General features: G+C 40.9%; 2 protein-coding genes across 7 annotated transcripts in view; one reads left to right on the top strand and one right to left on the bottom strand.

Moving 5' to 3' along the window:
- The window catches only part of LOC111604336 (cyclic nucleotide-gated cation channel beta-1), an 81,008-nt gene that overhangs the window by 17,423 nt on the left and 49,289 nt on the right, over window positions 1-14,296 (bottom strand). For all 4 annotated transcript variants that reach the window (XM_023322431.2, XM_030225163.1, XM_030225164.1 and 1 more), the window contains exons 3-4: window positions 5,315-5,717; window positions 4,175-5,253 (exon numbers count right to left, since the gene is read on the bottom strand). In XM_023322431.2, coding sequence (XP_023178199.2) covers window positions 4,175-5,253; window positions 5,315-5,717 — 1,482 coding nt within the window. The remainder of the gene's footprint in view (window positions 1-4,174; window positions 5,254-5,314; window positions 5,718-14,296) is intronic.
- Window positions 10,895-13,589, top strand: LOC111604375 (trypsin I-P1). Of its 3 annotated transcripts, XM_023322450.2 has the most exons (6): window positions 10,895-11,263; window positions 11,331-11,607; window positions 11,663-11,997; window positions 12,268-12,698; window positions 12,817-13,090; window positions 13,162-13,226. In XM_023322450.2, exons 1-4 carry the CDS (start codon window positions 11,010-11,012, stop codon window positions 12,281-12,283), a joined length of 882 nt encoding a protein of 293 aa, XP_023178218.2. In that variant the 5' UTR covers window positions 10,895-11,009; the 3' UTR covers window positions 12,284-12,698; window positions 12,817-13,090; window positions 13,162-13,226. The 3 variants fall into 3 exon arrangements, with proteins under 3 accessions (XP_023178218.2, XP_023178219.1, XP_023178217.2); XM_023322451.2 differs by lacking the exons at window positions 12,268-12,698; window positions 12,817-13,090; window positions 13,162-13,226 and having other exon boundaries at window positions 11,740-11,844; XM_023322449.2 differs by lacking the exons at window positions 10,895-11,263; window positions 11,331-11,607; window positions 11,663-11,997 and having other exon boundaries at window positions 12,228-12,698; window positions 13,162-13,589.

The raw sequence follows: 14,296 nt of genomic DNA, 5'->3' as shown, positions 1-14,296 counted from the left end.
CAAGCGGAGAAGTAAAAAAAGAACAAGTAGAAGAAGAAGAGGATGCAAATTCTCATTATAAAAAAGGATTATGTGTAGTTGAATCAGAAAAGTAAGCGCAAAAGTTTAATGAATATAAATTATCTTAAGAATTGTAAGCACTTGAGCAAACTTGAAGATTAATGACAGCCTAGTTAGACAGCTTCTTTTTAATGCAACGACACCCTCGAATGGAGCTTAAGAAATTATGTAAAGTTGAATTTTAAAGTTTTATTGAAGAAAGTGGAAAGTTTCTTCAGTTTAAAACAAGTTAAAACTGTTAGCAAAGGTCTTTGGTAACTGATTTATGTGTTGAGTTTTATAGTTTAGTGTTGTGGAACGCAAGCTGGAACTGTAAATAGAGATCTGCACTGTGAGTGAGGTGGAAAAATAAGTTTAAAATGTTTTGTAAATAAAGAAATGGTAAATAAAGAAATAGTAAATATAATTTTTCAATTAAGTCTTTATTATTTCTTAAGACAACTAAAATGAGCTTGAAAACCCACTCAAATACCTTCTCTAAAAGGTCCAAGGACTGTTTGTCCCCAAAATGATTTGAAATGTTATGCAAAGCAAACACTAGTCAAAGTTTTCATTTAGTATTCATAGTATTCATAGCATTCATAGATTTAAAGGATAGTTTTTGTTAAGCTCACTACAAACTTCTAGAGTTCGATAACAAATAGAATTTTTGCAGCTGCGCTGAGTATTCAAATTACAATGCACTTGCAGCAAAATGTCAATTGCTCTCAGTGTTTCGTTTTTTTGGTTTTAACATTTTGCTGTTGACACAGTTCCATGTGTTGCGGTCCACGCTGCGCATGAGTTATATGCGACAAATATATTACACATACGCAGCGTGGCCGCACTTGAAGAGCATTTGAACGTCACCAAAAAATATAGCTGCATTTGATTTTGGTCATGTTTTTTTGCTTGTTTCTTTTTTTTTTTGTGCACGCCAAACAAACTCGACTTCCGCACAGCTCAGCGATTCGCATCAGCAGGCATCAGGCTGTGGGCAGCAGGCATTAGGCATCGTTGTTTGCTTCTTGTGGTCGGTGGGGAGGCACTCGAAGCGGCAAGCGCTGAATTGACAAATTGATGGATGGTTCTCGTTGCATGTTCATGGTTATATGATGTATTATTATTGTGGCAAGGGGCAAGCAGTGGGTCTAAAACTTGTGCCTGGCTTTGGCATGGCACAAAAAAAAGAAGCAAAAACTACGTGAAAAGTTGCCAACTCAGCGAAGCGCAACGGTCACCTAAGTGTTTTATTAGCCCTCGAGTTCAAGCTGCGACTCTGAGTTGATTGTCAGTTGGTTTTTCGTTGTTGAGAAATTGTTATTTACTTATTTTGTTCTTATTTTGATTATTTTTTGTTATCAGCTTAATGTCCCTGCCGCCTGTGTCCGCGGAGCTGTTAGCTGAGCTGCGTCTGATCTACGACAAACATGATGTGGACCAGACAGGCAACATAGATATCCGCCAACTGTATCAGATCATGTTTGACGTGGGCTATGCGCTGACCGAAGCAGAGCTCCACGAATTTATGGCAGCGGCAGATGTTAACAATAATTTCTATATTGGATTTGATCAGTTTTTGTATATGTTGACGCCCAAGCTGCAGGACATGTTCAGCGCAGAGAACTTGAGCAAAGCCTTTGCCGTATTCGATCGTCGCAAGGAGAACTATTTCAATGCACACGACTTGGAGATCATTATGGCCAGCATGGGCGAAGCGATTGACGAAAAAGATTGCATCAAGTTAATAGCCGACATCACTGGCAACGCCGGTCACCAAGTGCGCTTGCAAGAATTTCTTGCCTATCTTCTTCCAGATTAAACAGATGATCATAAACATCTGAGTTCATTGTAACACAGATGATATTCACAAATTTCCAGTGCATATTCGTTGCAGCAATAAAAATTGAGATTTGCTGCATGCAAATATGAGAGTAAAAAAAAAAAAAAAACAAAAAAGTTTCGAGTGCATAAAACCAGAAATTAATGCAGCAGCACGTTTCGTCCATTAAGCCGCTGAGCTTTGCTTGCTGACTTTTTGCCCTGCCCTGCCCTGCCCAATCTCTCTCTCTCTTAAACCCTCAATCACACACACACTCACACTTGCATATGAAAAAGTGTTGTGTAAACATGTTAAAGCTGCATGTGGCTGCTATCCTCTAGCTCTCTATGAGTGTATCAGTGTGTGGAGGTGACAACACTTGCCACGCCCATCAATGAAGCTAGAGGAATTGCTTTGTTTGCCCTAAGCAACGGCCACAGCCTTCAGTTCCCAGCCGGCCAGTGTCCACTGCTGACGACACACTCTCTGCCCCTCTCTCTTCCCTGACGTCTCTGGTTCGTTTGGCGTTGAGTGGCCTTAATATTTTCAGCTGACGTTCGCCTAATGAAAGTCCATGCCACTCTACCTCTGCCTTTCCCTCTATCTCTGCCCGTCTCAGCCAGTTTTGTTCATTTTCTTGAATTGCTTGCCAACCATTTGACTTGGGCGTTCTTTTGAAATTAAAACGACAGGACGTCGGCAGGAAGGACAGTACACTCGGTCGCAGTTGCAATGGCGACACTTGCATTTTTGCCCAGTTATTTATGGAGCAAATAAACGAGTTCATTTAGCTAATGGCCGCATGGCCTACTGAGCTCACAAGAGTCTGTTGCTCAAGGAGCTTGTTCAAGCTGCATGAGCACGAGCTGTATCTTGTCTGCCGCAAAAAGGAGCAGACATCTAACGTAAGCCAGTCGGATTTCCATATATATATATATTTATTTATATTATATATATATATATATAGTATACAATTGCTGGCACACGCACACTCACAACAAATTTTCCTCAATTTAAGCAGCTAAAATGGCAAAGCCAAAAAGTTTTGCATACTTTCGGGAGCTTTGCTCATTGTTCTGTTTTGTCAAATGTATCCAAGCCCCCAGGTTTTATTCGCATGTATCCCATCCGTTTACTCGCCTGTCCTTTTGTACGTCTGTCCGCATCTTGGCTGCGGATTATTGTTCCCATATGTATGTGCATGTGTATCTGCTTCAGATGTGTGCGTAACAGACCTAGCTCTGAGCAACAGTTTAATCAGACAGCTCGTAAATATTGAAGCCACAACACAAAAAGAAACAACAACAATTTATAAATTCCAGCTTAAAATTCTCCTGATAAGGATAGAAAGAAGCACCAACAACAACAAGCTACGGATAATGATTACATTTCAACATTGTATCCTGTGATTTATGCAACTCTCCAGAGCTTAACAATTATTTTTTACGTTTCGGGCCCAAGCACACATTTCGTTCTTATTTCCCTCATTCTATTCTTTTTTGTTCTTCTTAAAGCTTAGTTTGTTTTTAAGAAACATTTGGAGTGCAACTTATGTTGCGTGTGTGTTGAGCCCTTTGTTGGGTCTACCTCTTAAAGCCTTCTTTGCTTTTTAATGTATTCAGCCTGTTTGCTTATCGTTTTTACTATTTTCCCCTCAATATAGTCATAATGATATTTACATACGCTCCAAAGTTGTGAGCAGTTTAGGGTGCAATCTCAGTTTGATTAATAACATTTTATCCTTAGTTTTATTTTTCTCTATAATTTCCATAGTTTGATAATCTTTTGGATTGTGGGCTAGTTTAATTTGGGTTTTATAGCCTTACAAATAAATAAATATTATAAATTTTTTATATTATTTTGCATTTTGAGTATTACCGATTCATAACCGATTCGCAAACGGTTCATAAATACATTTAAAAGTCATTTTGTATGAGCTATGTTGTATTTTAGAGCTTGATATTTATCAGTATATACGTTTCACGGAATATTACCTTTCTTTTATAACCGTTTGGCTTTGGACTTTACTAAATCACCTTCAATCAAGCGATATTTTTGCAATTATAAATCATTTATAGCTTTCAGAGTCAATTTTATCTGTCATTACACAACCAGTTCAAAACCGATGCATAACCGATTCATAACCGGTTCATAACCGATTCATAACCGGTTCATAGCCAATTGTATTCTGTTCAAAAGACTCAATATTTATCTACATTTGAGTTTTATAACTTAACTTTTCTAAAATTCACTTTCCCACATAACCGTTTCATCACTTAACCGTTAGAGTAAATGAGTTTTTCTAGCACTCACCTTGAAATTCCTTGCGCGCTGCACTCACTGATGTTACTATGTTTGCTACATGTCCGAGCACCGTAGCAAATAGCATCAGACCGAATAGCAATTGCAATATCACAAAGACGTACTCTCCTTTCGAGCGGGGCTTGGGCAGATCCCCGATGGTGGTTAATGCTAGGGTGCACCAGTAATAGCTCTGCAGATACTGTTTCACTACGTCCGCTGACTCGGAGTCGTGGTAGACCCAGTTGCGCGAGCCGAAGCCATTGTTCTTGTGTATGATGTGGTAGAGGCAGCCGTTCCAATGGAATATCACAAGCAGATAGTGTATTAGGGCCGTCGATCGAAACAGATTCGGATAGTTCGTGTGCCGTTCCGTGCGATCCATGAAAGCCCAAAATCGATAAATCTTCACCAGGCGAAAGCTGCGCAGTATCGAATTGAAGCCGATCGATAAATACAAAAAGTCTAACGGCAGCAGGCACAGGCAATCGATGTAGAAGATCGTCGAATTCATGTAGTGAGTGCGCAGCTTCAAGGCATCCGTCTGCAGGACCCCATCCTCCAGGTAGCCGGTGCGAAAGTGAAAGAATATGTCGATCAGATATAGAAAGTCGGACAGATAGTCCAAGCAGAACCAAATGGCAATTGTGCGACGATTGATCTCCTGAAAGGCGAAGCGGTAAATTATCACCCAGAAATTATACAAAAAGGCCATGGAAACCACCATGGACCAATAGTAGCACAGCCGCCCCGCCGGATCAAAGACAAAATGCAGCTTGCGGGCAGCTGTGGCGGCGCGAATGCGCTGCGAGGCAGTACGATGCGGTTTCTGGTGATGCGGCTGTGTTGCATGTCCACCACCAGCACTGGAACCAGCACCGCCACCAATGCCACCACCACCACCAACACCACTGCCACCATGTGACTGATGGTGTGGATGGCCGCCATGAGGTGGTCCGGGTCCACCTTGTGCCGATTGACCATGCGCATGCGGGTGGTGCGATACCGTGGAGGCAGAGTGTTGCAGCTGGTATGGGTGGTGCGTCGCTTGTCCGGCATTGTGATGCTGTTGCGAACGCGAGCGCGGGTAGCTGCAAGTGCCACACAAAGAGAATAAGTTAAGTTCCACACGAGTCAGACGTCGCTACTCACCGATCTGTGCCATTGCAATAGTTGCCGCCATATTGTGTATGACCCATGAGCATGTTGGTGGCACCAGCACCGCCACCAGCACCACCGCTGCCAGCGCCACCAGCACCGCCGCCACTTAGCGTGTTATCCTGCGAGCCGCGGCCTGTGGATCGATTCCAGGTGCCCAGCAGTGGCTGATCGCCGCCAATTGTTTTCAGACGTCCGCGCGACTTGTTGTTGTTGGGGCGTTGCTTGTTGTTGTGCAATAAATCCATTTCGGAGGCAGTGCTTACGTTGGCCATATGCGAGTTCGATGCTCTGGATGCACATGGTGTGGCCAGGCTGTCATGCGACGTAAAGAAACCTTGTTGCGAGACGCTCTGACCGAATTTCGGCTGGGACATGCCAAACTTGGGGCCTAGATCTGTGCGAAAAGAGTTCAAAAAAACAATTTGAATAATTGAAATTGTGGCAGGTATGGAGAGGTTATGCAACAGGTATATATATATATGGAGCAACACACACTCATGCACACAGTGTTTCAGCCTTACCCAGAAAGCTTTGTCGATCGATTGAGAAGCGACGCAGGCTACCCAAATCAATAAACTGCTCATCAGCTGGCATTGTTGGTGTTATTGAAAGTTCAGTTGTATGAAAGGCACCACCAGCACCACCACCAACACCACCAGCAACTTGTGTGCCACTGGCACCACCCATACCACCAACACCACTACCACTACCACCGCCGCCACTTGTATTAGCACCACCCACAGTCAGGTTGGTGCATGTGGTGCCACCACCGGCACTGCCGCCCAAATAACCCGCATTGCTGCCATAGAAACTGCCATCGAGCTCCGCCATTTGCTGCTCGTAAGCAGTTAGCGGATTGATGGACCTGGAGCTATGATCACGGTATAAAGGACGCGGTGATGGCATCAGCGATGGATATGGTGGATTGAGCATGCCGTTCAATGATAGCCGTGGCTGCATTATATTCAAAAAGCTAGCGCGTGGCGCCTTCTCAAGACTCGTTGCTCTTGTTGTTGTTGCTGTTGTTGTTGTTGTTGTTGTTTTTCTTATGTTGTTTTGATGTTTTGCTGTTGTTGCTGTTGTTTTGTTTTGTTTGCTATCTGCCAGTGTGACAGTTGTTGCATTTAGCACACTTGGCCGCCATCGTTCAGCTGCAGCATCATCAACGTCATCGTCATCATCATCATTATCGCCAGCTCTAGCATCGTGTGCGTTAGTGGCTTTGACGTCATTGCCAGCAATCGTGTCGGCGTCTGCGTCACCGCCATCAATGGCCGCTGTACGGCAAAGGCGGCCTGTAGGAGTGGCCTTGTTCGGCTGCTCAGCTGCATATGCAAGTTGAATTTATTTATGCCATGGTTTGTGTGTGTATTTTAATTTTATTCGTTTAAATTTCATCATTTATATTTTTTTTTGTGAAAAACAAGAGAAATGTGTACAGAAAGTTATATTAATTGCAAATTGTTCATAATAAACATTTTATTGTGTGTGCTTGGAGGGGAAAGCTGCTTTAAACACATTTATGGAGAGAGAGATAGAGACACAGATGGAGTAAGAAAGAAAGAGACAGACAGAGAGAGTGGGTGGTGTAGTGGTTGTTTGGTTGGTTGGTTGGTTGGTGGTTTGGTGGTTTGGTGGCTACAGGTGGTTGGGCCTTTAACAACAACTGCAATTAACAACAACATTCAGCAACAATTAACAGCAACAACAAGAGTCGAACAACTCATAGATATATATATATATATAAACATTACTCGAATAAAGCTAAAACTAAATGTATTTCAGTTTCAGTTTCAGGAGGGGGGTTTTCTAATTAAATAAAATAAAACATGCTGTGAATTTAGGGTTGAATAACGGGTCCATGGATAAAAACGTAAACAGTTTTAGATATGTGGCAAAACGCATTAAATAATTAAATCTGAGTTTTAATTCCAACAAAATTGAATTCTTGTATTTACATGATAAACTATGTTTTCAATTCACTCGAAGCTGAGCTTAAATAAATTGAGAATATTCTATAAATATCATTGTATTTGTTTTATAAACTATATCCATAAATAGTTCACATTTCATATGAAACAATTCAAATCAATTTTTTTTCTTTGAATATTTAAGTGCAAGAGAATCAACAAATATTTCCTAAATAGAAATATTTATTTATACTATTTAATTTCATTTAATTTACTTTTCAATTCTTTTTATTATTTTCATATATATATAATATACAAATATTTTTGCATATAAATATATTTTTTAATATTTATTCATCTTTTTAGCTTATGCCTAAAAGTATGCTATAAAATTTTGCCAAAATTCTTAAGGAAATTTGTTAAATTTCGAGTTTCGTTGCAATTTAAAAAACATAAGTTAAATGACACCGAAAGCTATTTCGAGACACACTCAAATATTATTCATTAAACACTTTACACACACACACACACATCTGTACAGGTATTTTGGCATTTTCTGATGTCTTCCCTCGCTTTTGGGCCACATGCATGGAAACGCAACACCTTCAAGCACTTGAACAAATGTGCTAATAAAGTTAGACTTAATTACGTGCGCCTTTATGGGGCATGCAACAAAACAGAATCCAAACGAAGAGTAGGGAGTACAACAAAATAAAAATTAGATACCAAAACACATAAAGGGATGCGAGCAAACACACGCAAGCGAGCGTTTCATTAGCTCCAAGCAGCTGCCTGGCAACTGGGCGTACTTGGCAATTCATGAGCCAACACACACACGCACAGACACGAGTGGCACTTGACTGCCGTGGCAGACAATAGCCAAGAAGCTGAAGTTAAACCTGAAGCTGCAGGCGGCGCCAATTTATTTCTATTACTCGAATGCTGACAACACTTCTAGCTAGCCAGCTGGCTGGCTGTCTGGCCTGTTACTGTAACTGTTGCTGTTGCTTTGTCAACTGTCAGCTGCTGCTGCTACAGCGATTGTTGTACCTGTCTCCAGCTGCGCTGTCAATTGATTATTGGTCAACCGCTTTTAATTATAGCGCAGGAGACGTTGTGCTGAAGAACACCTTTAATTCAATTAGCGTTCGCAAAGCAATGCATCAGAGAGCTCTCCGGCTAAACTTATAGCTGCCCCTTGGCCGTCGTGCTCCAACTTAACAGCCCCGGCGCTCCAACGCCCCTAATGACCCCTCACACAATGCAAAATTGCTTAATTAATTTTGCGTGGCAAACTCGGCGTATGAGCGACATGTATTTGCACTTACTGCTGCTGGAGTTGCGCAGTAAATTCAAATTAATTTAGCTGCCACGCACACACATACACACACACAAACACGCACATTCTGGCATTCTCACACACAAATCAGTCCAATTAATTTATTAATACAATTGCATAAATTTATAATAAATGCATGGAGCAGCAGCAACAGCTGACGTTTAACCTTAAAGCCTGCTGACCAAGTTAAGAGCAACAGCCGCAGCTGCTACAGTTACAGCTGCAATCATATTTGCTTGGCAGCTCGTTTTGGGCATATTTTTTGGGCAAGTGAAAGTGCATTTCCATGTCATGTAGACAAAAGTTTTATTGCAGGCAACACACACACGCACACGCGTCCATACACACACTCTAGCCGTCTCGCCACACTTTCGCCCGCTGGGCCTGTTGCTTGACTCAAAACGCTGTCAGCGCTAATTGGCGCACAGTTTGCCGCTGCTTTCTGGCCTCAAAACAATGGGCGTAACTGCCACGCCCTGCACAAGTTCTCTCGCTGTCTCTCTCTCTCTCTATGTTTCGCTCACTCTGTGCTAAGCAAACGCCTTGGCTTTTTAATTTTTGCTAATAGTTGAGTGCCATTAATTTAAACTTTGTTGTCTTTTTGGCCAGCTGCTGGGAGCAGAGATTCAAGCAAGTGAAGAAGCAGCAGCACTAGCAGCGGCAGCTAAAGATGAAAAATGAAAAATCTACGACTTAAATGGTCGAGCAGTTTGTCATGGACCCCAGCCTCCAGACGGAAAGCGCAACTTGCGACAAACTTGCGCCAAAGTTCAACACAGAGAAAAAAAAGTAAAGAAAAAAAATAGAAAACGCTTGAACAGCTTTTGTGGCTGTGGAGTGCTTGTGGATGATGGTGGTGGTGATGGTGGTGGTGGTGATGATGCTGGTGGTGTTGGCGCCATGAATTGTCAATAAATTTGCTTGCCACAAATCAGCGAAGCGGCCAGTCACGACGTGGCCAGAGAAAGAGAGAGAGGGAACGAGAGTGGGTCGAGAGCCACAATTATTTGGTGCAGCTGCCACAGGCAAATGAAAATATTTGAGCCACAAATACTTTTGGCAGAAAGTTTATGCGCAAACTTTGCTTAAAACATACTTGAGAGCGCACACGCACACGCACACAAAGAGTTTCTTGTTGCAGCAAGCTGTACGCAATAGACCAAAGGGAAGTCACGCAATAAAAGCTTCAACGGGCACCAACACCAACAGCCACTGTTGCTCCGACCAAGTCACCCCCACGCCCCTACGTCCCCACCCACTCAATACCCACTGTCTGACACATTTGAAATTACAATAGTCAAGTGCTTAGCCGTTACAGCTGTCAACTGAATTGACATTGAGCCGGGTTGCTCGCTCGAACAACTTCAAATGCCACAAAAACAAAAACAACAAGAAAAACAAAAGCAAAAAGGACTTCACGCTGCTCGTTAACTACAGGCAAAAGTATCTTTTGGCCAACACTTGACAGACAACTGGCCAAGTCGAGCGGCATATTTCAAATGTTATCAAAAATAGAAACGACATTCATCAAGCAATCAAACTCTATTTGGCATTATTTATAGCATTGAGTTAGCTGCGCAAAGTTAAATAGAATTGATATATATATAGAAATAGATGTATATATATATATATATCTGTTTGTCTGTTTGCCTCACCCACCTCTTTATTCCTGGCCTCTGCCTGTTTTGCTTTCTCCCCGCATGAGCCCAGTTATCTCGTTAACTACTAAAGCTAGAGACATTAAATTTAAATTATATATTATATAATATATATAATAAATATAATATTTATAATATTTATAATTTTAATAATATTTATAATATTTGTAATATTTATAATTTTTATAATATTTATAATATTTATAATATATATAATATATAAAATATTTAATTCTTATTTTATTTCCTGATTTTACAGCTTTATGTATATTTTACATGGACTTCTAAGCTAAATTAAAAGCAATTTCAATTTAATATTTATGCTTTAAAAATGAGTAGAAACTTGTTCTTTGTGTTTCACTCAAACACTTCTTAGAGTATGTGACTCCGAAATTCCTGTGACCTGACTAATTTGCTATAGCATGTGTCTATAAGCTTGTTCTGTCTGTGTGTCAGATTAAGTCCTAGTCGAGCGCTCTCAAGTCATGCACTTCTACTTGCGCTTTTCTCTGCTTCTATGTACAACACCTTCAGCACCAATTAATTGTAAAAAAAAGAAAAGAAAAAACAATACAAGTCACATTAAACACTCAAAGTACATTTGAAAAAGTTGGCAATCGAGACTATTTTTATATTCTGTTATTCTTAATATTATTAATGCAAGTGGCGCGTAATCGAATTTGTTTGCAATGCGGAAGAATGGAAACTGTGGTCAACAAATAAATTCCGAAAGAAATTTATTTTTCAAAATTTTTAATTGGATCGCTTTGTAGCTGGACATGAGTTGTCGAAATTGTTCAGTGATAGAGACGATAATGTTGCTATTAATACTTGTGGATCCAGTTTCATCAGTAAATCGCGTAAAAAGACTGTCAACGCCCGACTTTGACAAGAATCAAACGCTCCAGATGGCCAAATATGTGATATCAATACGCTCAAGGACACCAATTAAATATTATGGGGACAATCATTACTGTGGTGGTGCGATAATAGCGCCCAGATTCGTCTTGACAGCCGCACATTGTGTGATGGAGTGGGTAGATACTGAATGATTCACTTAATTTAAATCTTCTATTTCATACATTGTTTTTCACATATAGTATGAGCAAATTTAAGTATCCTAGCCGTATGATCATGGTGGTGGCGGGCACACCAAACAGACTAAAATTCATCGATAATAAGTCGGTCAACATGCCAGTCAAAGAGATTTATGTCCCAATCAATTTTACCAGCAAGAACACGAATAATATTGCTGTACTGGAATTAAAGAACGAATGGCCCAAAGACAATCCAGGTGTTGCCATTATATCTATGCCCAAAACGGATCCCATGGTTAATCAGAGCTATTACGTATTGGGTTGGGGTCGAATGTTTCAGGTGAGCCAAGTCCACTCGACGATTATCGCTATATATTTTGTATACTAACTATTAGGGTGGACCATTTGCAACGGTCATTTTGCACATCAATGTGACCGTATTGGATGTGGACACCTGCAAATCCATGCTTAGAACCTTCAAGGAGGAAATGCTGTGTGCCATGAATGAGAATAGCATATTACCGCAGAGTCCCTGTGAGGGTGACATAGGCGCGCCACTAATACGAAATAATATCGTGTATGGAATCGCTAGCTATCGTTTGGGCTGCGACAGACCCAACCTACCATCGGTCTACACGAATGTCTTTTATCATAGAACCTGGATCGACAGTATAATAAATGCCGCTGCATGTCACTTCATTCAAGAGATCGTCTTGCTTTCACTGGCAGTGTTAGTATTTTAAATTTATCTGTTCAACTGAAATATATTGAATGTGCAATTTGATGTATCTCATTTGCTGTACTTTGCCCAACCGTTGTCGGGCATATGAGCGTTGTGTATTAGCTGCTCTTTTCCGGTTCAAAATTAATGAACTCTTCCATTTCGCTCAAAGCACAGTTTTAAGAACTTTTTCGATTTGTTGTCCCTTTGAAGTGTCATTTAAAAGTCAAATTTGTACTCAACATGTTTTAAAACTAATTATTTTTTTTTATCTGTCAGGGTCACAAAAAAATAAAACAAAATAAAAAAGATCGTCTGACTCAAGCACCACACAACACCCACGCACGCAGTCGTATCGTATGCACTCGCTGCGACGGAATATGTCAGCGGGTAACGCTTGCAGCTCGATCACCACTCGCTGAACACAGATAAATGCTAAATCAGAGCTGTTCTGTTGTATGTAAGGTGCTGCTGGTGCTGCTCCTGCTCTTTCCACGATTTGACACGATTCGGCGCGCCGAAAATACAATTTTAAAGCGATCAAAACGCCTAACCTCACCCAATTTAGACAGCGACACAAAAATCGCTGCTAAATATGTGGTCTCCATACGCTCGAATATGCCACAGATCCGATTTGGTGACAATCATTATTGCATTGGCAGTATAGTAGCGCCAACGTTCGTACTAACAGCTGCCATGTGCACAATGAGGTGAGATACAACTATATATATATATGTATATATATATATAAATATTTAAATATATATATATATTTATATAAATATATATAATTATATATATACATTTCCTTTATATCTCTATTCACAGCTCTTTTATGGTGCCGCACGAGACTCGATCCATTGTCGTTATAGGCGGTACACCAAATCGACTAATCCATATCGAAAATACAGTCGAGAGACGAGTTAAGAAAGTCTTGGTGTCAAAAAATTTTACAAAAAATTTCAGAAACAATATTGCGCTGTTGAAGCTGAACAAATCATGGCCGACTAACAATCCCAACATCGCGATCGTCAAAATGCCCACGGAAGCTGTCAATTATGACATGGAATATATGGTCTTGGGCTGGGGACGTATGTTCAAGGTAGGCTGTCACGGCTGCACCACTGAGCCACTCTGCAACGCATTTCATTCGCACCACTCTCTCAATAACAGGGTGGTCCACTCTCTGGTAATTTGGTGCATATACGTGTATCGCTACTGGCGCATGAATTATGTGAGAAAATACTGAAAATCGTCCAACCCGAAATACTATGCGCCGGCAATTTTGCGGAAGGCGGCGATAGTAGTCCATGTGCCGGTGACACGGGTGCGCCGATGATGAATAACGGTACATTGGTGGCCATCGTATCGGACCGCCTAGGATGTGGTTCAAAGGCGATGCCATCGCTCTACACAGACGTTTGGTATCACCTGGAGTGGATCAACAATATGCTGCAAAAGACGGCAGCTAAGGCAACCACAAAGTATACCCATTGCATTCCACTCTATTTGCTCTCACTCATTTCGGTGGCACTCAAATATATTTATTGACAAGTTCATTAATTCGAACTTTTAACTGAATGTAACGCCAGGGCTATACATTGAACTCTAAACAGTCTTAGTTCAATTAAGCCAAAGAAACAGCCTCAAATACAAAGCAAGTTCGAATAGTTAAATTTAAGATTCAAATATTAAATATCTTATTAAGCTGGTGCTATGAGCCGACAAGGCTCCAGCTCGAATTCCAAGCCAAGATTGGATAGAAGTTTTGAGCTCCAAACTAAGTCTGAAGACTAGACAACAAATTCAAGCATTACAAAGTCAACAAATTAGGTTCGCCAGTCTCGAGGCAGCTAAAGGGGCTACAGAAGCACTAGAGCAGCCTGAAGCTTGAGTCATGACAAGGCATGACAACTCAGTCAACCTTTAAACTAAGCCAAAGGCAAGATATAGACATCAATAAGCTAACGACTTAATCTGGGAATCAATTAGTTTATATCTATGATAACAGCATACTTTGTATTGTCAACTCGTTTGAAAGCCTCGCCTGGACTTGCCTTCCTTTTACTGCTCAGCGCTAACATACAAATCAGCCTCTTAGAAGCTCTTGAATAACTACAAGATTTGCATTAAGTACTCGAATCAATTTTTATTGCTTAAGCTGTTAGAACGTCTATGTGCGTTGCAGCATCCACACGGCAGAGCTGCAGCACTTCAATCAAGTTCTTGTTAAGGTATTAGATACTGTAACCAGATGCTGTATCTGTAGCACACAGTAGGTAAAGTGCCTTACGCTTGACTGGGCAAC

Source organism: Drosophila hydei, unplaced genomic scaffold (assembly GCF_003285905.1).
Source record: "Drosophila hydei strain 15085-1641.00,03,60 unplaced genomic scaffold, DhydRS2 tig00008122-arrow-pilon, whole genome shotgun sequence".
Lineage (NCBI taxonomy): Eukaryota > Metazoa > Arthropoda > Insecta > Diptera > Drosophilidae > Drosophila > Drosophila hydei.
Note: the sequence above shows the minus strand (reverse complement) of the source record. Positions and strands in the feature narration are given on the sequence as shown.